The 24,758-nt window shown below is 37.5% G+C and overlaps 1 protein-coding gene across 2 annotated transcripts; it reads left to right on the plus strand.

Annotated features, from left to right (window-relative positions):
- Positions 1-1,338: 1,338 nt before the first annotated feature.
- FBXO4 (F-box protein 4) lies at positions 1,339-17,370 on the plus strand. Of its 2 annotated transcripts, XM_050793467.1 has the most exons (7): positions 1,339-1,661; positions 3,170-3,405; positions 5,562-5,782; positions 9,793-9,868; positions 9,981-10,156; positions 15,256-15,431; positions 17,002-17,370. In XM_050793467.1, the coding sequence occupies exons 1-7, from the start codon at positions 1,473-1,475 to the stop codon at positions 17,089-17,091; spliced, it is 1,164 nt and encodes a 387-aa protein (XP_050649424.1). In that variant the 5' UTR covers positions 1,339-1,472; the 3' UTR covers positions 17,092-17,370. The 2 variants fall into 2 exon arrangements, with proteins under 2 accessions (XP_050649424.1, XP_050649425.1); XM_050793468.1 differs by lacking the exon at positions 15,256-15,431.
- The last annotated feature ends 7,388 nt before the right edge of the window (positions 17,371-24,758 follow it).

The raw sequence follows: 24,758 nt of genomic DNA on the forward strand, positions 1-24,758 counted from the left end.
CTATGATTCAAACAAATCAAATGTGAAAAATTATTTTCAAAGCAGATGGGGAAGTTAAACACTGACTCGATATTTGGTGATTTTAATGAATTAAAATTGCTTAGGTACAGTGGTCTGTTTCTTAAAATGTGTTTTTTTAGGGACAGATACTGAGATATTTACAGGTGATAGGTCTGGGATTTGTTTCAAAAGAATCCAGAATTGGGGGTGTAGTATTAGGTGAATATAGCAATAGAGCAAGATTAACCAGGGGTTGGTCATTGAATCTTGGATAATGGGCACACAGGAGCATATTATTCACTCTTCTTTTATAAATGTTCAAAATTTTCCATAATAAAAATAAAAGTTTTTCTCATTCATTTAACAGATATTTTAATACTTCATACTTAAACTGATTTTTTTTCTTGCTCTAGTTCTAGTTTTTTGCTCTCAAAGTAAATCATGTCCTAGAAAGTGATGAGAAATGCCATGTGGTTAATTTGTGGTCCTTGTCCAGATTGCCTCCCAGAAATGAGGCTGCAATTTTATTGGTTATTGGCCCCTACCAACGGCATGCAAATAATATAATGAAACTTAAACTTGTATGTTACAGAGCCTCACAGAACCTTACTTATCAGGCTTTTTTGGATTCTGTTTAGATCCTCAGAGATTTACTTTTTGAATGTATACATACCCAGTTCTATATAACAGATTGACTTGTAATATGTTCTCTTAAAGCACTTTTAAAGTAAGCCCAAAGTAAGTAGAATGGGCATCTGTTTTGAGAATTAAAAAACTCACTAGCGGGATTTCAACACCACCACATCTGGGTTCTCTTCTGGCCTTTTTTTGCCACCCTTTTATGAGCTACATAGGTTAAGCAAATTTTAAATGTGCTTATATGTTTGCATAGTGGGTCCAGACTTCTCATTTTGGCAAAAGGTTCTTAATAATTGGCCTGCTGACCGCCTCTCTAGTCTGTTTTTCCTGATACTCAAAAAAATAAATGGTAACTTGTTGACTGAGGAAACCACACACACACAAAAAACACCCCACACGTAGCATGGCAGTGCTGAAAAGGAAGCAAGTGGTTATTAAGTCCAAGATAGTGGCAGAGGGCAGAGAACAAGCGGAGTCGCCTAGGACCAGGCCTAGTGGAAATGATCCCGGAGAGAACATCTTGAATGAAGTCAGGAAGTCAGCGGGTCGGAGGTTGTACAGGGGCTCTGCCGTTGGCGTGGCTGAGGTTGAGGCCACAAGTTACTGAGGAAGTAACTGTTGACAGGAGCTTCGTACTCGGCTCACAACCACGCACACTGGGCTTCCTCCCAATAACCTCCCTTGCCCCTGGGCCTAACCCTGTCCTGGAGGCGGACTCGCGGCAGAGGCGGGAGGCTGAACGCCCGAGGGCGACCGCGGCTGGCGCGGAGCTGCGCAGAAGGCTGACGCGCTGGCGTGGCTCTGCGACGCGTCACCCGCGCTGCGGGCAAGCCATGGCAGGAAGCGAGCCGCGCAGCGGAACTAGCTCGCCGCCGCCGCCCTTCAGCGACTGGGGCCGCCTGGAGGCGGCCATACTCAGCGGCTGGAAGACCTTCTGGCAGTCAGTGAGCAAGGAGAGGGTGGCGCGTACGGCCTCGCGGGAGGAGGTGGATGAGGCGGCCAGCACCCTGACGCGGCTGCCGGTGAGCGTCGGCCGCAGGCCGCGGAGGACAGTGGGGCCGGCCCGGGCCGGAGGGACCTCCCCTGGAGCCCTGCGGGGCCTGAGGAACTCCCGCGCCCGGGCCTGGGTCTGGCTTCCTCCATGCAGCCATTCCTGGCAGTGTAGTCACCGAGAAGCTACAGTTGACCAGAAGCGTGTTGGCATTGAACCTGGTGCTCCGCAGGGGGCCTGAACATCTCAGGGAAGCAACTTCACGGGGCCCCTGGTGACCCTCCCGATCGACCTCAGGTTTTCCACCCCCCAAAACAGGCACATGTGACTAGGACACCCTGAATGTCCGGTTACGAAATGAGACCGTTCCCAAGTTGCTGATTAGCTTGGGAAAAGCATTCCAGCCTCCGTGTTCCCAGCGTCTTTAATTCCGGATCATAGTACCAAAACACCTGGACGGCCAAGGTTTTTACCCTCTCAAGAGGACATTGTGCCTGTGGCTGTTATTGTATATTTGAAGAAACAGAGCTGCCCCTCAGTTGAAAATAAATGACTGAAGTTACAAGTGCCTCAAGTTACATCAAGGCCACGAAAAATGATACACATAATTTATTGTTAAACGTTAGGGTAGATAGGTAAATGAGAACAAAAATTATTGAAAATCATTACAATTTTTTGTCTCATTTGGACTATTGACACCTCCCTCCGACTTGTATATCAACATGAAAACTGCAGGTTTAGAATGCTTCCAAGTTTCTCCTCGCAGAGGTTTTTCATAACATTTTAATGGATTCTGTGCAGGAACTAAAATGACAAATTTACGGCCGGGCGCGGTGGCTCACGCCTGTAATCCCAGCACTTTGGGAGACTGAGGTGGGCGGATCACGAGGTCAGGAGCTCAAGACCATCCTGGCTAACACGGTGAAACCCCGTCTCTACTAAAAATATATAAAATTAGCCGGACTTGGTGGCAGGCGCCTGTAGTGCCAGCTACTCGGGAGGCTGAGGCAGGAGAATGGCGTAAACCCGGGAGGCAGAGCTTGCAGTGAGCTGGGATCTGGCCACTGCACTCCAGCCTGGGCGACAGAACGAGACTCCGTCTCAAAAAAAAAAAAAAAAGAAAAAGTACACTTTTTGATTTGGTCTGATGATAAAATGAGATAAAGGTTGATACAGGTTTTTTTTGAAAAACAAATTATTTCCTTAACTAATTTATGTAACGAACTGGTATATCCAAACATCTCTGAGGAAAAATTAAAGGAACTGGTGATTTTACTGGAAAGATAGCAAGAGGGTTGGTTTTTCAGGAATGTTTCAATGTTTCAGAAATTAGTTTAACAAATACAAAACTAAAATGTTCAGTTATGATCCTTTGCTGATGGCAGGAAAATAATAGATTTAATTATTAATGGTAGATTTAGTTATTAAAAATACTCACTAGTCAGTTGACCTTTTATTTATCTGTTGATTGTGTGATTTATCACCCAAAAACTATTTTCTTCATTCCTTTTTCCTACCTGCTTTTTTCTTCTGTTTCAGATTGATGTGCAGCTATATATTTTGTCCTTTCTTTCACCTCATGATCTGTGTCAGTTGGGAAGTACAAATCATTATTGGAATGAAACTGTAAGAGATCCAATTCTGTGGAGATACTTTTTGTTAAGGGATCTTCCTTCTTGGTCTTCTGTTGACTGGAAGTCTCTTCCAGATCTAGAAATCTTAAAAAAGCCTGTATCTGAAGTCACTGATGGTGCATTTTTTGACTACATGGCAGTGTAAGTATCTAGTTTTATGAATTAAAAAGAAGATATTAAATTTTACTGTATTACTAGTCAATATCCAATTTAGTCCTTACCCTGCTACTGATTTGTTGTGTGGATTTGCGGTCTAATTGTTCTCTTGTCAAAACTGGGAGTTAAATGACTTCCTTCATAGTACCCTTTCAGCTTTAATATTTTATTATTTCCCTGCGGTGCCTAACCAGTATTTGAATAATTATAAGTAGTATAGATGACAAGTAGTAAAAGACTTCTTAAAATTTTCATGATCTTTAGAACAATTGTCATTTTGTTAAATAAGTAAATACTTTTCTATATCCAGAAAAAAGATGATCAGAGATCCCTGTTGTTTAGTAGGGAAGAAGAAAACCATTCTAAAGGCTGTGAGAAATAAGATTACATTAACACCCAAAAGCACTGACATTTTTTAATATCATGTAAGTGAGATAATTAATGTTACTGAGCAACTGCAGTGTACTGGATTCTATGAGGGATGCTTTATGTATATTTTACTCATTTAATCCTCATGCAACAAGAAGGTGTTATCTTTGTATCACAGATGTGGAATTGAGGTTCATGGAGGTTACGTGATTTGCCTAAAGTCATATAGTTTGTAAGGGACTATTCAGACTGGAACCCCATTATGCTACCTCAAAGATGTATAATGTCATTGGATCTGGATATAGCCTGTTTTACTGAGAAACTCAAACTTAATGCATTATTTTAAAATTTTAAAAATACTTATTCTTTAAAAATTGTTTTGTTGTGCTTGACTCAGTAGCAAAATACAGGATTTTTTTTTTCAAATTTTAAGTTATTCAGAGCGTTTCCCTATTCTAATACAGATGCCATTATGTAGAGTGTTGTGAGACTATTTGATTCAAAGGTGTGTCATCTGTTATACATAATCTCAGCAAGTGCCACTGTATCTCACTTGCTAGGCAATACCTGTACAATGCCCCGTAGCTAACCATTGCGTTGAGTGTATGTGATGCTGTGGGAATTAGATTTTGCCCAGAGAATAGTAATAATAGTAACTACCATTTATGGTCATATAAATTACTTCTAATTTTTACAACCCTGAGTTATTTCTGTTGCTCAAATAATACAGATGAAGAAACTGAAATTCAGACTGTAAATGGCTCATATAACTAAAAGTGGTGAGGCTTGGCCAGGTCTATCCAGCTTCAAAACTGGTTTTTGTTTGTTTTTTCCCCTTCATGAGTTACAAGGTTTCTAATAAAATGATTTTGTTAGGTTATTGATTTTGTTAACCAGCTTGACTTATTTGAAGGATTTTAGGTTTTATTTTGATTTGGGTAACTTTTAATTTTTGATAAAATGCATAATTGGTACTTTAGAGATTTATAGCTATTTCAAGAAACGGAATTTTTTTACATGATTCTTAGTTTGCTAAGTTTGCTGCAAGGATCATTTGAGCCTCCCTCATTTAACTCTTACTAAACTGTTATATTTGAGGCTATTAATAGAAGTACCCAAGACATTTGAAATTTGGTTATATTGGTAGTGTTAGCAGTTTTTTTGGTTTGTTTGTTTGTTTGTTTTTTACCTCTAGGGATATTATGCTAGCTATCTGTGTGTAGGTTATCTTTAGTGCTGAGTTTCTCAATCTTGGCACTATTGACGTTTTGAGTCAAATAATTCTTTGTTCTGGGGCCTGCCCTATGCATTATAGGATTAATGTTTAGCAGCATCCTTGGCTTCTGCTCAATCCTTCTCCCCTCCCCAGTTGTGACAATACACGTGTTGTTCAGACATTGCCAAATGTTCCAGGGGACAGGGGCAAACCTCCTCAGGTTGAGAACCTTTGTGTAGTAAAATTTCACCATTCAAATGTTCCATGAGAGAATCTAAATTAAAGATTAGAAAGTAAGTAACCACTTCATGGGGGAAGAGTTTCTTAGCTTCTGGGCCACTCCCACCCCCATGGCACGTTGTGCTTTTCCCTGTCAGAGTGCTCCACATACGTATTATAAAGGTGTCTGTCTACCATTGTCCTCCTGGAGGATTGGGACTGTATAATCATTGTACCCCTTGTGTCTAGCAAGTACTCAATACATTATATATTTTTGAATGAATAACTGGCTAAGTGTTTTCTATGTTAATGTTCTAACTGTGACAATTTTATACAGCTATAGAATGTGCTGTCCATATACAAGAAGAGCTTCAAAATCCAGCCGTCCTATGTATGGAGCTGTCACTTCTTTTTTACACTCCCTGATCATTCAGAATGAACCACGATTTGCTATGTTTGGACCAGGTTTGGAAGAATTGAATACCTCTTTGGTGTTGAGCTTAATGTCTTCAGAGGAACTTTGCCCAACAGCTGGTTTGCCTCAGAGGCAGATTGATGGTAATTTTCATGTTAATCTACAGTTAATTCAAACACTTTGAGCTTGACATTCTTGTTAAAAAGAAAGAAATTGCTTTTAAATTAATTATTTGCTATAATGAAATACAGTACTTTGGTTGTTGGGAGCCCCACCAGGTTCCACTGGACTGACAGAATTAATTTACTTACTATAAGAAAGCTTCCTCTTAATTCCTCAAATTTGTACAATCCAGACTTTAAGATTATGTGAAAATAAATTATTTGTTGTCAAGATGTTGCATTTGTACAGTGGGATATCATATTTATCATATTTGAAAAAGCAGAAAATATTAAGCATCTGTGTGGAGAGTATTTTGATATGTATTGGAATTCAAAAGAGTTAAATCATCACCTTCCCTTTTAAAAAAACAACAACAATGTATAAGTATTTGGCAAGGCTGGATAAATATAAATATAAGTGATAATAAAATTTAGCCTTTGCTTTACTTATTTATTGAGAACTAGCCCCTATTAGTGAGATGATAGGGATGCAGAGATTTAGAACAATGTCTCTGTCTGCCTTCAAGACATGTGTAGGTGTAGGTGAGGACATAGACAAGTGTACAGATAATTAGAATATGATGTAATTAGTTCCTGGGTAGAAAGGTAAGGGTGAAAGAAGGCTCCATATTGAAGATGAGGTTTCATATGAGTCACTAGGGTGAGTAGTTGTAGGCCATCACAAAAAAACAGTAAAGGTGTTCCAGGCAGTGAGAACTACATTTTTTTTTTTTTCTTTTTAAGATAGAATATCGCTCAGTCGCCCAGGCTGGAGTGCAGTGGCACAATATCGGCTCACTGCAAGCTCCGCCTCCCGGGTTTACGCCATTCTTCTGCCTCAGCCTCCCAAGTAGCTGGGACTACAGGCACCCGCCACTATGCCCTGCTAATGTTTTTGTATTTTTAGTAGAGACGGGGTTTCACCGTGTTAGCCAGGATGGTCTCGATCACCTGACCTCGTGATCCACCCATCTCTGCCTCCCAAAGTGCTGGGATTACAGGCGTGAGCCACCACGCCCGGCGGAGAACTACATTTCTAAAAGCACAAAGCTCTGGATGTGGAGGACACATTTGAAGTATCACTGTGTATCTAGAAAGAGTGGAGCTATGTGAAAAAACACGTATGTACCATGCTTAAGCATTTGGGAGCTGTTGGAGGATTTTAAGTAGAGGATTGAGATAATCAAGATTGCATTTTAGAAAGATTACTCAGGCTCTTGAGTGAAGAATTGATTAGAAGGGTCTAAAGATATGGAGACCCGTTAAGAAGCCACTGTCATATTGTGATTAAAATATGAAGAGGATCTGAACTCTAAGTCACTGTTAGTGAAGATGAGAGAAGAGAATGAATAGTAAGGATATAAATTTGACAGAATGAATGTATTAGCAGTAATAAGGACGGCTCCAGGTTTCTGACTTGAGTTTTGTGTTGGATGATAGAGGATTCACTAGGGTAAAAAGTCACTGGAGAAGTAAGAAAAATTTGGAAGAGAGCAGGTAACAGTAAGATCTGTATAGGGAGAATGACAGCTATTCTTTGGAATATGTTGACTTTGATAACTATGAAAGAGCCAAGTAGAGATACCTACTATAAGCAAATCTGCTAGAATGGAAGCTCCATGAAGGTAAGAATCTTGTCCACTTTATTTTTAGCTGTATCTGTGGTGCCAGGCACATAGCAGGCACTCTGTATATTTGGTGAATGAGTGAATGACTTTATGGATTACTATATGCATCCAGCTCTGAAGAGCAAGTTCTGGGCTAGAAATCGAGATTTGGGAGTCATATGGAGTCCACATGGATGTGGAAGTTATTGAGGATGGAGAGGAAGATTGGAGACAGGTGCTGAAATGTTTAGTTTATGTTTGGGGGAAGTGATTATTAAATGGAGATTCATAAATAATAACAACAAAGAAGGAAAGAGTGCTACAGCTGAATGATGTGTTTCTCAAGTAGGATTTTTTTTCAGAGGGTTGGTGAGTAACATGAATCCCACCTCTTTACCTTCAGTTGTGAGAAAATAAGCATCTTTGCTACTTCAGAGTTCACTGCAGGAGAAGCCTCACCTAGGAGTAGGCCAATTTCAAGTACGGCTATTAGGTCGAAGGAACACCTTAAGAAGAGGTTGAGGAAATGGGGAAGTTTGATGGTTATAAAATGGAGAAGTAATAAAATGGCACTTCCATTTTCTGTAGAGCAGCTGAAGTGATTGTTTTAAAATTTCAGCCTATGACTCACACTCAGCAAGATGAGAGAATATGGCGTTACATAATTGGCAAAGAAGGGCAGAACAGTATGGCGACTATATTGGACTGAAGTTAGACATGTTGAGAGGATAATCTCTGGGAGTACAGCTGGTGAAAACAAAGGTCAGAAACATGGTAGATTTTGATTCTGTGGTTTCTGTGAAACATGCACCAGACCTGGTGGCTGGAGGACTAGGATCACGTGAGCTGGGATGGTTGCAGTCCTAGTACTTAAGAGCCCTGTACCGTGTGTTGCCTAGAATGATGACATGAGATGGTATGGCATAGCTTATTTAAACAAATACATTAGTTATAATGCAGGAATTAAGAATATTAAAGGCTGGAGTTGTCTCTAATGAGGTTAGTAGGGGCCAGATATTAAGGTTTTATTTCTTCATCTGAAGAGCAATGGCTTTGTAGAGAAGACAGTTAATTAGATACCATTATTAAAAAATTCTTCCAACTGATGTCAGAGGAAAGGATAATAGGAGGCCAGAAGATATAGGAGACGGGTTAGAAGTGATTGCAGAGGCCCGGGTGAGTGATGATGACAGTGTGAACTCAAATGTGGTCGTGGGGATGCAGATAACTGAACAGATCTAAAAGAACATTTATATAACAGGATGAAGTAGAGCCATGGAAGCCCAGAAGGGTCTTTCGAGGAGGCAAAAGGGGAACCAGCCACTTAGTGTTAACACAGCCCAAGGAGGGAAGAGGTTAAGAAAGGACAAATAACAGTGACTAATGACTCAGATATAAAGCAGTAAGAAACTAATATGTAGCACTTGTGATTTACTAGTTAACCTACTAGGAGTTTTACATATATGATCTCATTTAATCTTCCCAGTAAACCTGAGAAGAATATATTAGTTCAACTTCTTTTTGGTGTCAAACTAAGGGATACAAATACATGGCTATAAGTGAGAAATTCAGAATTATAATCCAACTCTGTCGAATTCTAAATTTCAGTATCTTCAGTATTTTCTCAATTTACTAATATGCTGTTGGCAACTCCTCATTAATTTATATTATTTGAGACAAGGTCTCTGTTGCCCAGGCTGGAGTACGGTGGCATAATCATGGCTCACTGCAGCCTTGAACTCCCTGGCTCAAGTGATCCTCCTACCTCAGCCAACCAAGTACCTGGGAAACAGGCATGGGCCACCATGCCTGGCTAATTGTTTTGTATTTTTTGTAGAGATGAGGTTCTCACCATGTTGTCTAAGTTGATCTTGAACTCCTAGCCTCAAGTGATTCTTACACCTCAGCCTCCCAAATTGTTGGGATTACAGATGTGAGCCACTGTGCCTGGCTCCCCATCAATTTAAAAACAGCTTTTCAGAGGGGGAGAAAGACACTTAGTTGAATGTATACATGGATTATTAGACTAATGAGAAACATAAAACTATGAAAATGAGTCTTAGTCTTGAGGATAAATAGCAGTAGCTGCGATGATGCAGCTGCTACTGATAAGATGATAAAGTTGTTGACGATAGTGATGATGTTATAAGGACTGTTATAAGCCTAGCAGTTTTTTCTTTCTCTGTATTTTTATTGCCATGTGAATGAAAGTTACATACAGTATCTTTTCTTCAATGTAGACATTTTATTTTATTTCAAATCTATGCATAAGTTGTTATATAATTTTTTTCTTTGCTCTTTTTGCTTTCACTGGGTAATTTTCAGTGTGATCTTTTGCTATTTTTGTTAACGACTTGTTTTGGTAACTGTGATTTTCTTTCTTAGGTATTGGATCAGGAGTCAATTTTCAGTTGAACAACCAACATAAATTCAACATTCTAATCTTATATTCAACTACCAGGTAAGGCTACATACTTGGTGGCTTAACTGAAACATCAGAACTAGAACATTTCAGGTGAGTGGAGCCTGTTTAGTGTCTTCTTATAGTCTGTCTTTACAATTTTTTTTTCTAGAAAGGAAAGAGATAGAGCAAGGGAAGAGCATACAAGTGCAGTTAACAAGATATTCAGTCGACAGAATGAAGGTGATGATCAACAAGGAAGCCGGTACAGTGTGATTCCACAAATTCAAAAAGTGTGTGAAGTTGTAGATGGGTTCATCTATGTTGCAAATGCTGAAGCTCATAAAAGTAAGCACTCATATATATATTTTTAAGCACATTGTTCTTTTCAAAGCAAATAGAAATTACCTTTTTAGTCTTTACGGTGGCTTCTTAAGAATATGATGGCTTATTTTATCAGTGTGATTTTCCGACCCTTACTATTAATAGTGGTGTGTATTAGGATCACCTGAGGAGCTTGTTAAACATGTTAACAAGCTGATTCCTACCCTGGGGAATTTTATTCTAGATTTGGGTTGTGTGAATCAGATTTGGGCATCTGTTTTTTCCAAGCACCCAGGGAATTCTGATGCATTCCAAAGTTTGGTACTACAGCTATACAATATTTTTTTGTTGTATGCTTTTACAGTTTTTTGATACTGACATTTTGTCTGCTTCTGGCTTTATTCAAATAATCTATGCAAATAACGATGAAAAATTTTACCTTTGTTTTATCCAAATAGTAGAGAGATGTGATGGCAGGGTGTTAAGTAGATTAGTTGAGAACACTGTCCATATATTCTGAATAATTGTCATTCAGAATGCTATTTTTGTGTGAAATCAAAATATCATTGGGCCATGAGCTAGTATTATAATATCTTTCCCAAATCCTTTGTGAACAAGGTAGAATATAAATATATAATATACTGTATATATATTATAGTTCTCTAATACACTGGTTTGAATTTCTATTGAATTTATTTTCCCTGTCATCTATTAGGCATGAACGCAGTTGCAATTACTTTCTGTTATTACAGGGGTATCTGTAAAAAGAAAACTTAGAAGCAAAATAAAAGACGAGTTCATTTAACAAATAGTTTTTTAGTTCCTACAGGCATGTTGCAGTTACAACTGGGAACTAAAACAGATACGCCCATATTTTATCTAGTTTTCCAATCTGCTCCTATAAAACAAGCAGACAAAAAATAAATTTAAAAAAATTACAAGACACAAAGAGACTATACTCACTTACCAACTTTTTCCCACTGGCCTCTACTAGGTGCTCATGTAAAAGGTTAGTGGTAGGGCAGAAGACCTATGAGTACCCTCCTTAGTGGTACAGGCATGCATGTGTTGACCAGCCGGTGCTTGGAGACAGGTATATCCTCCTGCTTTCTATATCCTTTTCTCAATGAAGCCAAAGCTGTTTTCCACAGACAAAAGTTAACTGCTGCTATCTCAAGAGAGATAGAAACAAAAGCTGTCTTGGGGAGGAGCAGGATTTCCACTTGTACCAAGGATCTTGCACTGATACAAATTAAATGATTGCTGACTCTGGAGGAGAGGCAGGAAATTTGCAGTGGAGACCTTTCTACCAATGAAGGGCAGAATTCAGCAGTTATGCTGGAACACTGAGAAAGCCCATACCACTGAGGCTCTGGGGCACAGGGCCTCTAAGGCCTTAGGCTAGGATGAGAAAACTGAGAAATCTCCATGTCCCTACCAATTAAGAAGCAATAGCAGACTACTGCAGGGATGGGGGAAGGGTGTGGAGAGGCTCTCCTTGCCTCTTCCCTATAACCCCCATGGCAGTTACAAAGATAGGCTGAAAGCTGAGAACAAGTAGAAACTCTAAGAAACTCTGGCACTCCAGTGCTCTTACTGAGAACAAGATAGCAGCAGCATACTGCTGGAAGAATTTAAAGTCTGTGTGTTACAAAGTTAGCTATAGCAATAAAAGCCAAATCCAGCTCAACTAGACTAGTTTGATTCAGTCTACTGCATTAATACCCTAACCAAAGTATGATGCCTATTTTTAGGAGTAAATCCTGTTTACCTTAGTCTCTACTGCTCTTCTACATAAAACATCTAACATTAAATCTAAAAATTATGAGGCACACACAAAATCAAAATGAAATGACACATTGTCATGAGATAAGGCAGTCAGTTGAACTGGACCAGAGATGGTCTAGATGTTGGTATTCTCAGAAAGAGACATTAAACTAACTGTGATTAAAAGATCTAGGTCAGGTGCAGTGGCTCTGGGAGGCCAAGGCGGGCAGATCGCTTGAGCCCAGAAGTTCAAGACCAGCCTGGGCAACATGGCGAAATTTCACCTCTACCAAAAATACAGAAAATTAGCCAGGCATGGTGGCATGTACCTGTAGTCCCAACTACTTGGAAGGCTGAGGCGGGAGAATCACTTGAGCCTGGGAGGCGGAGGTTGCGTGAGCTGAGATCACACCACTGCACTCCAGCCTGGGTGACAGAGCGAGACCCCGCCCCTTGCCCACAAAAAAATGAGAGATTGCGAGAGACCTAGTGGAAAAGGTGGACAATATGTGTGAACAGATAGATTTTTCAGCAGAGAAGAGGAAGCTGCTTTGAAAAAGTTAAACAAGAATGCTAGATATGAAAATATGACAACAGATGAACAGTTCTTTCAGTGGGCATATTAGCAAAAGAAAGAATCATTGAAAGTGAAGATAAGTCACTCAGAATTATCCAAATTAAAACACAAAGAGAAAAAAAAAAGTAAGAGCAAGGAACAGAGTGAGAGTTGGGGGAATCTGTCCAGTGATCTAACTCAGGGGTCAGGAAACTTTCTTAAAGGGACAAATAGTAAATATTGTAGGCTTATGAGCCATACAGGTTTTTTGTTTGTTTGTTTTTTTGTTTTTTAACCATCACTTAGCTCTACTATTACAGTACAAAAGCAGCAAAGACAACACGTAAACGAAAGGACAGACTGTTTTGCAATAAAAATTTATTTAGAAAAATTGACCCACAGAATGTAGTAGGCTGACCCCTGATCTAACTTATCTGTAATTGGAGTCCCAAAACATGAAGGGAGAGAGAAAAGGGGAAAAGGAATTTTTGAACAGATAATGGCCAGAATTATCTCCAAATTATGGAAAGACAACAAACCGCAGATTGAAGATGCTCAGAGAGCACCAAGCATAAATATAAAGAAAAATACATCTAAGCACATCATAGTCAAACTGATAAAAATCAAAGATAAAGAGAACATCTTTAAGGCAGCCAGAGAAAATGAAAACATACATATAGAAGGCCAAGATGATAGTGACAACAAATTTCCTGACAGAATTGCTGCAGGATAGAAACTAATAAAGAGAAATCTTTATAGTACTACAAGGGGGAAAAAAACATCCTACATCTAGCAAAAATATTTTTTGAAAATAAAGGTAATGTTAAGATGTTTTCAGACAAACAAAAGTTCCATGTCTTAGTTCATTTGTGCCACTATAACAGAATATCCCAGACCTGTATATCAGTGCATTTCTGTTTTTAGATTATGGAGACATCTGAATGGTACTGTGATTTTTTTTTCCCTCTGGCGTCACCTAAATTCCTATTCTCCCAAGACTACTTAGTCTAATTTTATTACAGATCAATAAATGAATTTTTAAAGAACAGAAATTTATTTCTGACAGTTTTGGACACTAGGGAGTCCAAGATTAAGGCACCAGCATCTGGTGTCTGGTGAGTGCCTTTCTTGCTGATTTCTTATTTGGCAGAAGGTAGAAAGGGAAGCTGGAGACAACATCGCATTTTCACGTGACAGAAGAGGGAAAGACAGGGCTGCAAGCCGATTTTAATGGCAATATTAATCTACTCATGAGAGTAAAGCCCTTATGACCTAAACAACTCCCAAAGACACCCCTTCCCCCAATACTGTTGCCTTGGGGTTTAAATGTCCAACACATGAATTTTGGGAAACACATTTGAACATAGCACTGAGAAAATTGGTTGTTAACAGATCTTCACTATAAGAAATCTTAAAGGAGCTCTTTAGGCAGAAGAATATATAACAGATGGAAATCTGCATCTACCGAAAAAGATGAAGACTCCTGGGATGGAAACAAAGAAGCTATATATACAAAAAAGTTTTTTTTTCTAATTTTAATTAAAAAAAACTAATAGTGTATTATACATGTATGACATTTTAAAGAAAAATATGTGATAATAGAACACATCATGGAAGAGAGAACATTGAAGTATATTATTTTGTAAGTTTCTTCTGTATGTGAAATCACATATTTAAAGGTAGACTTATAAATTAAAAATGTGTATTATAAACACTTGAACCAACTACTAAAAAATGTATAATGAAGTTGTAACTAAGCCAGTAGTGGATATAAAATGGAACCATTAAAAAACTCAGTCCAAAAGAAGGAAGGCAAAGAGAGAAGAGGGAATAAAGAACAGATGATTTAAATGCACCTTGTTGTTAAGTACATTAAATATTTATTAATTTTCAATTGCTATTAACAAATTACCTCAAATTTAATGATTTAAAATAACTATATTTTTAGCTCACAGTTCTCTAGGTCAGAAGTCTGGTCATGGTAGTACTGAGTTCTCTGGACAGGGCCTCTTGGGCTGAAATTTGTGTATCATATTGTTGCATCCTTTTCTGGAGGCTCTGGGAAAGAATTTGCTTCTGAGATCATTCAGGTTATTAGCTGAATTCAGTTCCTTATTGTTGTAGGACTGACCTTCCTGTTTTCTTGCTAGCTGTCAGCTGGGGGCTGCTATCAGCTTCTAGAGGTCACTTATATTCCTTCCCATGTGACTCCCTCCATCTTCTAATCCAGCAATGGAGAATCTCCCCTGTATTGAATCTTTCAACAAGAAGAGCCGCTTTTAAGGGCTCACCCGATTAGGTCAGGCTCAATGAGGATTACCTGTCTTTCTTAAAGTCAGCTGTGTCTCAAAGCCTAATCATGGGAGTGATGCCCCATCTTATTTGTAGGTTCTTCAGACACTAAAGGGGAAAGGGATTATGCAAGGGTTTGGAACATTGAGGTTATCTTAAAATTCTGCTTACCACAAAATGCAAGTGGTCCAAACACTCCAATAGAAGGGTGAGATTGTTGGTATTCATAAAAAAAGCTAAACTCAACTATATGCCTAAATTTTGAAAGTAAGCCCTTTGAATGAAAGGGTAGTGACATCTACAGAATTTGTGAAAGGAAATACCTGTATCAAGCATTTTTGCTTTTAGACTATGGAGACATCTGAAGAGTACTGTGGTTTTTTTCCCCCTCAGTTTACGTTCGGATCCTGGTAAATTTTTGTTCCCTCGCTTTGTTAGTTTTTTATTTTATTATTTTCAAAACTATTAAAAGTAATGCAAATTAAGGGTTTTGACTTACATTCCTTAGGACATGAATGGCAAGATGAATTTTCTCATATTATGGCAATGACAGATCCAGCCTTTGGGTCTTCGGGAAGACCATTGTTGGTTTTATCTTGTATTTCTCAAGGGGATGTAAAAAGAATGCCCTGTTTTTATTTGGCTCATGAGCTGCATCTGAATCTTCTAAATCACCCATGGCTGGTAAGATCATTTATACTCTAGTGACAAAAATTTTATTTCACACTCTATTTTCTATTTTTTTTTTTTTAATTCAACTTCTTTAATGAAATAGCATTCTAAAATCAATTTTAATAGGTTAATCTATGGAAGCTATTTGATTGATGATAATAAATGTTAGCTGATCAATTGTTTCTTACTTGCCTCTTCTCTCACAGAAACAGTGAGATAACAATTGGGGATTTTTTTTCTTTTTTTTTTGTTTGTTTTTTTGAGACAAGGTCTCACTTTGTTGCTCAAGCTGGAGTGCAGTGGCACGATCACAGCTCACTGCAGCCTCAACCTCTCGGGCTCAGGTGATCCCTCCACCTCAGCCTCCCAGGTACCTGGGACTACAGATGTGTGCCGGCAACCCAGATAATTTTTTGTATTTTTTGTAGAGATGGGGTTTCTCCATGTTGCCCAGGCTGATCTCAAACTCCTAAGCTCAAGCCATCTGCCTGCCTCGGCTTTCCAAAGTGCTGGGATTACAGGTGTGAGCCATCGTGCCGAGCCAGGTTGTTTTTTTTTAGATGCTACTATTATGTTTCTTAACATCAATGTATTATGCTTTATGGATCATCAAAGGTATATTCTCCATCTTATAGTTTATTGCTTTCTAAAAAATATTTTATTTATTTTTTTGAGACAGGGTCTTGCTCTGACCCAGGCTGGAGTACAGTGGTGCAATTTTGGCTCACTCCAACCTCTGCCTCCTGGGTTCAAGTGATTCTTATGCCTCAGCCTCCCAAGTAGCTGGGATTACAGGCATGTGCCACCACACCCGGTTAATTTTTGTTTTTTAGTAGAGATGACGTTTCACCATGTTGGCCAGGCTGGTCTTGGACTCCTGGCTTCAAGTGATCTGCTCGCCTCGGCTTCCCAAAGTGCTGGGACTACAGGCATGAGCCACTGTGCCCAGCACTAAAATATATTTTAATTATGGCATTCTTTCTTCAAACAAATCCTGACATGATAACCCCTGAGTAAAACAGATAAAGAAAAATTAAAGTTGGAAACGCTTTTGCGGAAAAAGTAAGTGGATTTTCTTTGTTCCCCTTCCATCTCTTCCCTGGAGCTCCAAAGACTCTTTGGAATGAAGTTTGAAAACCACTAATAAAGTTTCCCCTTCTGAATGGTGGCAATTTTAGCTTTACCATTAGGAGGAGTGGCAGTCTTAAAGACATATTTTTGTAACATGATGTCACATATATGACGAGCTGGGTCACTAAAACTGTTTTAGTTTTCAAAGTGGATCCTTTGGAGAATGTTTTTTCCCCTCATATATGGAAGCAAGTCATGGAAATGGTATTTCTTTCCATTTCCAAAGCTGAATTTCAAGGCAAATAAGCTTTATATTGGTAATAGTTAGAAGAGAAATGATCATATTTTTATCTAAGTGCTCTACAAAACAAAACTTGAGCAACTTATCCAAAGTTTATTGGGATTTTTAAAAGTTCTGTTCTCTTTTTAGTGTCTAGAAAAATGTTCCTCCTACTCATAAGATTTTGGACTTAGTTTTTTACTAACAACATTCTCTGTTATGTATTCATAGGTCCAGGACACAGAGGCTGAAACTCTAACTGGTTTTTTGAATGGCATTGAGTGGATTCTTGAAGAAGTAGAATCTAAGCGTGCAAGATGATTCTCCTTTAAGATCTTGGGAACTGAAACCGTTTGAAATTTATTACTAAGGTCATGATGTGAATATTTGCTCAGTTAACCTACCTTGTCCTGCCTTTTTGCAGATGGGCTTTAAATTGGACAGCTATAACTGCTGTGTTTTTGATATTATTTTTACTCTTTACCATAAATCAATTGCAAGAAAAGAGTTTCAATCCTAGTATTTAGCCCCAAAATGAACCTTTAAACATTTTTTTTGGTAATTTTTATATTTTCTGTCTTTTAAAAAATATTAAATTCTAGAAAAAAGACATTTGTGCCTCTCATTCCCTGAGTTTCTATTCTTTTGAGTACAAAGATTGCCTTAGTGAGAAATAGCAAATTTGCTAAACTTTCCATTCAGTCTTTTCAAGCGTTTATAAGTAGTTATCAGAAAAGACATTTTTATCTATTCTTAATAAATACACAGCTTAAAGACTTAAAAATATACTGGAATTGCATTTAATATTATAGCCATATAATCCCTGTTTTATTCTGAAACAGTAAAAAGCAAGCTTATATCATATTTAATACTGCTTTCATGAAAAATAACTTTTCCTGACAGTTCTTACTATTTTCAGATAACTTCACAAGCCCATAAGATACTAAAGCCAAACTCTATTCCATACTCAGAGTGAAAACTTCCCGGAGACTTGTATGCATCATATTACTTCCTTCCACAAATGGCTTATACTCAGCAGAAGAAACACCCTAATATCTCACTGGAACTCAGGAATTTTAAGATTATAGTAAAAGCCATAAATATCTATATACAGTTTATATAAGTTCCATATTTAAATGTATTTCTGTTTTGGACAGAAAGTTTGTAACATATATTATACATATAATTGTATTTATTCTCTTTTAGGTCAATGCTATTACTGTTTTGACCTTTTTGTTGAGGGGGCAGAATTTTGCCTAATGGACTATTGGGTTAGGAGACCTTTGAGAAAGACCTGTGTGAACATATGGTTTCACATTTGTCAGAATGTTTACTTAGATATTTGTAGTTTTACTATAATGAGGCATTATTAATATTTCTAATAATTAATAATCCAAAGTTATGATAGAAGAGTGATTTGATTTACTCAGTACCACATGGAAGCAGAACAATGCTCTTACATGAGCTATCTTTTTTTTAAATGGCATTTCAGTTCCATAATTAAGATATTATATCTGATGAATGGAAAAATGAAATAGTTTAGTATCAAATGCTAGGTCATTCACCAGATTTAAACTAGTACCTTATGCTCTTTTCTTCTTATAGCACACTCCAGCATTTATAATCTAGAATTTTGTTAAAGCAAGATACATTCATTTTTCTAGTTTTTAGTTTAATTTTCCACAGAGTCCCAATCAAATCTTTTTTTCCTCCTCTATACACTATGAAATTTGTCTCTCTTATATTAACTCATTTTATATGGTCTTTTCCTAGTCCTAATTATCTTTGGATAGGACTTGTCGCATGTCTTGGGGTTCTTCCCACTCTGACTCTTTGTAGCATGAGATATAATTTATTTTATTTGATCCTTGATGACTTTGACAAGTACATAAGCCATTTGCATTTTAGGTGTTTTTCTCCATATAATTATGGGTAATAAAAGAGATTTTTAAAATTACTAATTATGAGGATACTGTAAAATTTACAAAATCTTCAAATATTGAAGCTAAGGCTAAATGCTAGCCTTTATGACAGCTATGTCAGACAATGTGTATAATACTTTGTATACATAAACTTTAAATCTTAGAAAAACCTTATAAGCCCACTAGTATTATCCTCATTTTTTAGGTAAAGAAATTGAGACCCAGAGAAAAGCATTCTATTATAATTCAAGTCCATATCATGGTATACGTAGCAAAGAAGACATTAGACATGAAGTCCGAAAATCCTCTCATCCAAGTTAAAAAGACCTACAAGCTATTTTGATGTTTAATTAAAAAATTGATTTCCTGGACTCTACTATGGTTCATCATCAGTGCTATATTAGCATTATCCAGGGATGAAGCAAAGCAAAATTGTTATACATACAACCTCTGGAGTTGAGAATGACCTAACACAAATTTCCACTCTGCCAATTTTTATTGACATGGCCACAAGTAAGTTCCTTAAATTCTGAATCTCAATTTTCTCATGTACAAAATGAGAATAACAATACCTACCTTGAACATAAGTTTGGCTTTATCAAAAACTGATGTAAGCATCTGGACAAGTACTTCTCTGTGGGAAGGCCTCAACTTTAGCACTAACATTCTAAGAGTTTTTATGGGTTTTTCAATGTCACTCTCTGAAATGATTATCCTGACGTAAAACAACTATTTTATAGGTACGTTTAGATGGTCATATAAAAAGTAAGGGTCAGTGTTTAATCATCCAAACTCTATCACCGCTATTGAAAATTACTTGAAAACTGTGCCTCTATATAGTGTGTGAACTGCATGTGCATATTAGTAACTGTTGATGGATTGAATTTTGTTTCCCCAAATTCATATGTTGCAGTCCTAACTCCCAGTACACCTCAAAATGTGACTGTATTCGGAGATAAGGCCTTCAAAGAGAGAATTAAGGTTAAACGAGGTCATATAGGTGGCCCTAATCCCATAGAAGAGGAAGAGAGACAAAGGATGTTTACAGACAGACAAAAGACCACATGAGGACATAGTGAGAAGGTGGCCATCTACAAACCAAGGAGAAAAGCCTCAGGAGAAATCAAACCTGTTGACACTTTCCTTTTATTTATTTATTTATTTATTTATTTATTTATTTATTATTATAATACTTTAAGTTCTAGGGTACATATACATAACGTGCAGGTTTGTTACATATGTATACTTGTGGAATGTTGGTGTGCTGCACCCATCAACTCGTCAGCACCCATCAACTCGTCATTTACATCAGGTATAACTTTCATCTTAAACTTCTAGAGTCCAGAATTGTAAGAAAATAAATTTCTGTTGTTTTTTGTTACGATCTCAGGCTGTCCTTCTGTAGAAATCAAATGGAAGTTCTTATTTAACATATTGAAGCATCCAGTTCTACAACTGCAATTAAAATAAGCGTATATTAAAAGAATATTTGTTTTACTTATACCTAGAGAAAGTACAATTCTCCATATTATTGTCAAAATAATTTTTCTAAATCATGACATACGTGTAGTTCCTCTGTTGAGAAACTTTCAGTGGTTCACTGTTACATCTAGGATAAGGCCTAATATTTCTAGCCTGATAGCACTATAGAAAAGAGAAACTTTCTCAGCCCATTTGTTATTTTTAGAGACACAGGAAAACCTAGTGTTTGTGAAATTATGATTGTTTACCATCATGATGAACTACAATATCAAACATTACTCATAAATTATTCCTAAATAAATCAGATAAAAGAATGAGACTAGATAAATGTTAGAAGTTTTTTCCTTTTACCAAATATTCCATATTTAGCAGTCATAGGAAATGTGAAAATAATAAAGTTCAATTTTTAGTGCATGCCCACTATATGCCAGGTCTTGTGCAGTTTCAGGATAACTGAAACAAATAACAGCAATTTGGAGCCATTAGCACAAATTGCTTCTTCAGCAATTTGCTCTTTTAGCTAAGGTTAAGATTGTACTCATGCAGTATTTTGCAATGGTACATAAGCTGATAACTTAAAATGTAGTCCACAACCAAGTAGATACTTCACTTGACAGGAAACTAAAGAAGCAAGGGTCTTAACTTCAATTAGCAAAGTTTCTATTTGAAACATGTAAAATGATAGCAGAAGTGATGAGAGTCTGGGGGAGATCTAAGCTTTCTAGGAAGGACTTGACAAATTGTGTCAAGGGCCTTAGAGCTATTAAATGTTCTAGCCTAATAATTTTATTTCTAAGATCTCATCTTCAGGAAACTGTCATTAACATGCACAAAGCTACAACTAAAAATATAGTCAATGAAGCACAATTTCTAATTTACAGTAGCAACATTGTTTTAAAAAAGTGTAAAGACCAATATGATTAAGAAACTTTTACTACAACTATGTAAAGGAATAGCATATGAGCTTTATGAAAGTGACTGTTCTATTTTGTTCCTTGCTTAGTATATATCATTAAGAACAGTGGTTGGAACATAGTAGATGGTTGGTAAATATTTTTTAGAATGAATAATGAATAAATGGCTAAATGTGGACATTAAAAATAATGCTTTTAAATACTTAAATACATACAATATTCACAATCTCTTAAAAAGCAGATTATAGAATTGTGTTTATAATGTGGCCACTGTCATGTCTATTCACCTGTTATTGTGTTCTCCAGATAAAAGGGCATAAATCACAGTTGAAAAAGGCATTTTCCTGTTGAGAATCAACATATTAAGACTTTTGTAGCTGCTTGAATAATATGCATCAGCAGAAATCCTTCAAATATGTCAACAGAAAAAGTAGGACACTCTGCTTTCTGAAAAGCACTTGCCTTGAGTAATTTTCCACTGCAGAAACGATCTATCTGATGACTTTTCAAGACCCCTAGTCAATTAGAAATAAGTAAGCAAGCTAAAACACTTTTACATGCCAAGTGATATCTAAAAATACTCCCCTTGGTTCAACTACCATTATGACAAACAACTTCACGTAGTTTTTGACTAGCTTTCTTTTACCAAAACACAAAAACAAGAAGTCAAGCCTTCCCCCAAACATCCCCACCAAGGATTTCTATCCATAGCATTACAATTCAGAAATATTTGTTTTGATCCCAAGGTTCAATAGAAGACCCCACACTGTCTCCTCTGCTCTCTTCGTTTACTCTCGAACATTGAAAGGCAAGGGTACAGCAGCATATGGCTTTCTTCAAGATTTCAAATATAGCCACAACAGACCCATAATTTCAATCCCTAAGTACTCAGAATCAGAAGTTTATAGGCAGCATTGTTCACAAGTTTCCAAATAAAGGACCATTTATACTCTGATTTCTTCAGGAGACTTTGGATTCACTGCCTAAGCTCATATTATTGTATTGAATAAATAGGTGATACATAATATATTCCAACAGAACATAAAGAGCCCTAAAAAATTGAAATCTTATCGTATAAGACAAGGGATATTTCCTCCTTAGAGGAGGAAATGATACTAGGGCAGATGAAAGTATCTGGAATATTTGAGGTACAAAGGAAATGAAAAAAGATCGTGATGTATGTTCTTAACTACCTTCATCAATTAAGAGATAAAATCACCTACCTGTCAAAGATGAGGAGGCAGGACTGGGTTTAGGCTGAAGGAGGAAGGATTAAAATGAGGCATAGAACAGCTGTTGTGAGAAATACACCAGAATCCAAAGGAGATGAATAGATTGTTGTGTAGGAATGAAGAACCATTTGAATTTGAATAGCAGGAAGATGAGCAGGTTAGCATGGTTTAGAAATTTTTCAACTAATGTTCAGGAGTCCAGAAGTGGAAGCCAAGAGTGCATTTTGTGGAAGTTAATCAGGCTTAAGCTTTCACAAGAGGAGCCCAGAGGATTGTCAAGGAGTGAAAGACTGGGGAGTAGTGGGAAAATATCATCAGCCTGGTATAGGCTAGAAGTACATTCAAGCATTAATGGGAGGAGGCAGGAAATTGGGAGAACACGGATAGTAACTAAGCTGCCACTTCCATAAGATAAAATGAGAGAGGTAGTCGTATGTAGGTTGTGGTCAAAGTGAGAAAGCTTATAGTTTAAGTATGAGAGGATGAGAGTTCTGAGTGATGATAGTTTCTACAGTGTAACCATGGGAAGCTGACACTGATATGATCTGTACTTTCCTTGAGGCTCAAGAAGTAGGGATCAGATATCACAAGGGACCCTAACATAAGTGTTGACTCACCCAAGATGGTGATGGGGCAGAGAGAGGCGAGCTACTCAATTAAGTTGGTGCTATTCAATAAAACTCTCTACAACAATAAAAAGTTCTATAGCTGCAATGTCCAATCTGGTTAGTCTCTAGCTATTAAGATTTTAAAAGTACTTAGTGCAACTGAGGAACTAAATTTTAAATTTTATTTAATTTTAAATGACCTTATTATTAGCCACATGTGGCTAGTGGCTACCGCAAGCTCCACCTCCTGGGTTCACGCCGTTCTTCTGCCTCAGCCTCTGGATTAGCTGGGACTACAGGCACCCGCCACCACGTCTGGCTATTTTTTTGTATTTTTAGTAGAGACGGGGTTTCACCGTGTTAGCCAGGATGGTCTCGATCTCCTGACCTCGTGATCCACCCGCATCGACCTCCCAAAGTGCTGAGATTACAGGCGTGAGCCACCGTGCCCAGCTGCTAGTTGCTACTATCTTAGTGCAGCATCCAGGGAATATAATGTATTTCCTGTGTTTATCACAGTCTATCTTATATTAATATTATACTACTTTACATATAATGAATGAACGTTACAGCAGTAGAATTTCCCCTCTCCTCCCTTTGGTGATACTGTTGTCATACAGTTTAATTCTTCATGTATTATAAACACTATGATATATTGTTTTGCTTTTATCAGTCAATAATCTTTAAAAGAAATTAAGACAAACAGTCTTTCATATATACTCTTTATTTTTGCCATTTTTAGCATTTTGTATTTTCTAAGTAGATACAATTTTTTTCTGATGTAATTTCCCTTCAGTAAGAAGAATGCTTCGTTTATATTCCTTTTAGTGCAGTTCTGCTGGTAACAAAATCTCTCTGTTTCTGAATGCCTCCAGAAAGCTTATCCACCACCATCAAGTCGGCTTCACCCCGGGGATGCAAGGCTGGTTCAACATAAGCAAATCAATAAATGTAATACATCATATAAACAGAAACAATGACAAAAACCACATGATTATCTCAATAGAGGCAGAAAAAGCCTTTGACAAAATTCAACAGCTCTTCATGCTAAAACTCTCAATAAACTAGGTATTGATGGAACATATCTCAAAATAATAAGAGCTATTTATGACAAACCCACAGCCAATATCATACTGAATGGGCAAAAACTGGAAGCATTCCCTTTGAAAACTGGCACAAGACAAGGATGCCCTCTCTCACCACTCCTATTCAACAGAGTAGTGGAAGTTCTGGCCAAGGCAATCAGGCAGGAGAAAGAAATAAAGGGTATTCAATTAGGAAAAGAGGAAGTCAAATTGTCTCCATTTGCAGATGACATGATTGCATATTTAGAAAACCTCAGCGTCTCAGCCCAAAATCTCCTTAAGCTGATAAGCAACTTCAGCAAAGTCTCAGGATACAAAATCAATGTGCAAAAATCACAAGCATTTCTATACACTAATAATAGGCAGAGAGCCAAATTATGAGTGAACTCCCATTCACAATTGCTACAAAGAGAATAAAGTACCTAGGAATGCAACTTACAAGAGATGTGAAGGACTTCTTCAAGGAAAACTACAAACCACAGCTCAAGGAAATAAAAGAGGACACAAACAAATGGGAAAACATTCCTTGCTCATGGATAGGAGGAATCAATATCACGAAAATGGCCATACTGCCCAAAGTAATGTATAGATTCAATGCTATCCCAATCAAGCTACCATTGACTTTCTTCACAGATTTGGAAAAAACTACTTTAAATTTCATATGGATGCCCTCTCTCCACTGGTAAAAGTGAGAGCCCACATAACCAAGACAATCCTAAGCAAAAAGAACAAAGCTGGAAGCATC

This window comes from Macaca thibetana, chromosome 6 (genome assembly GCF_024542745.1).
Source record: "Macaca thibetana thibetana isolate TM-01 chromosome 6, ASM2454274v1, whole genome shotgun sequence".
Classification (NCBI taxonomy): domain Eukaryota; kingdom Metazoa; phylum Chordata; class Mammalia; order Primates; family Cercopithecidae; genus Macaca; species Macaca thibetana.

Bases quoted from the DNA above. Each gene is read 5' to 3' on its own strand.
- FBXO4 (XM_050793467.1), top strand. From the start codon at position 1,473: ATGGCAGGAAGCGAGCCGCGCAGCGGAACTAGCTCGCCGCCGCCGCCC. The intron at 5,783-9,792 runs GTAATTTTCATG...TTTCTTTCTTAG, and splicing joins GCCTCAGAGGCAGATTGATG to GTATTGGATCAGGAGTCAAT. The intron at 10,157-15,255 runs GTAAGCACTCAT...TACATTCCTTAG, and splicing joins AAATGCTGAAGCTCATAAAA to GACATGAATGGCAAGATGAA.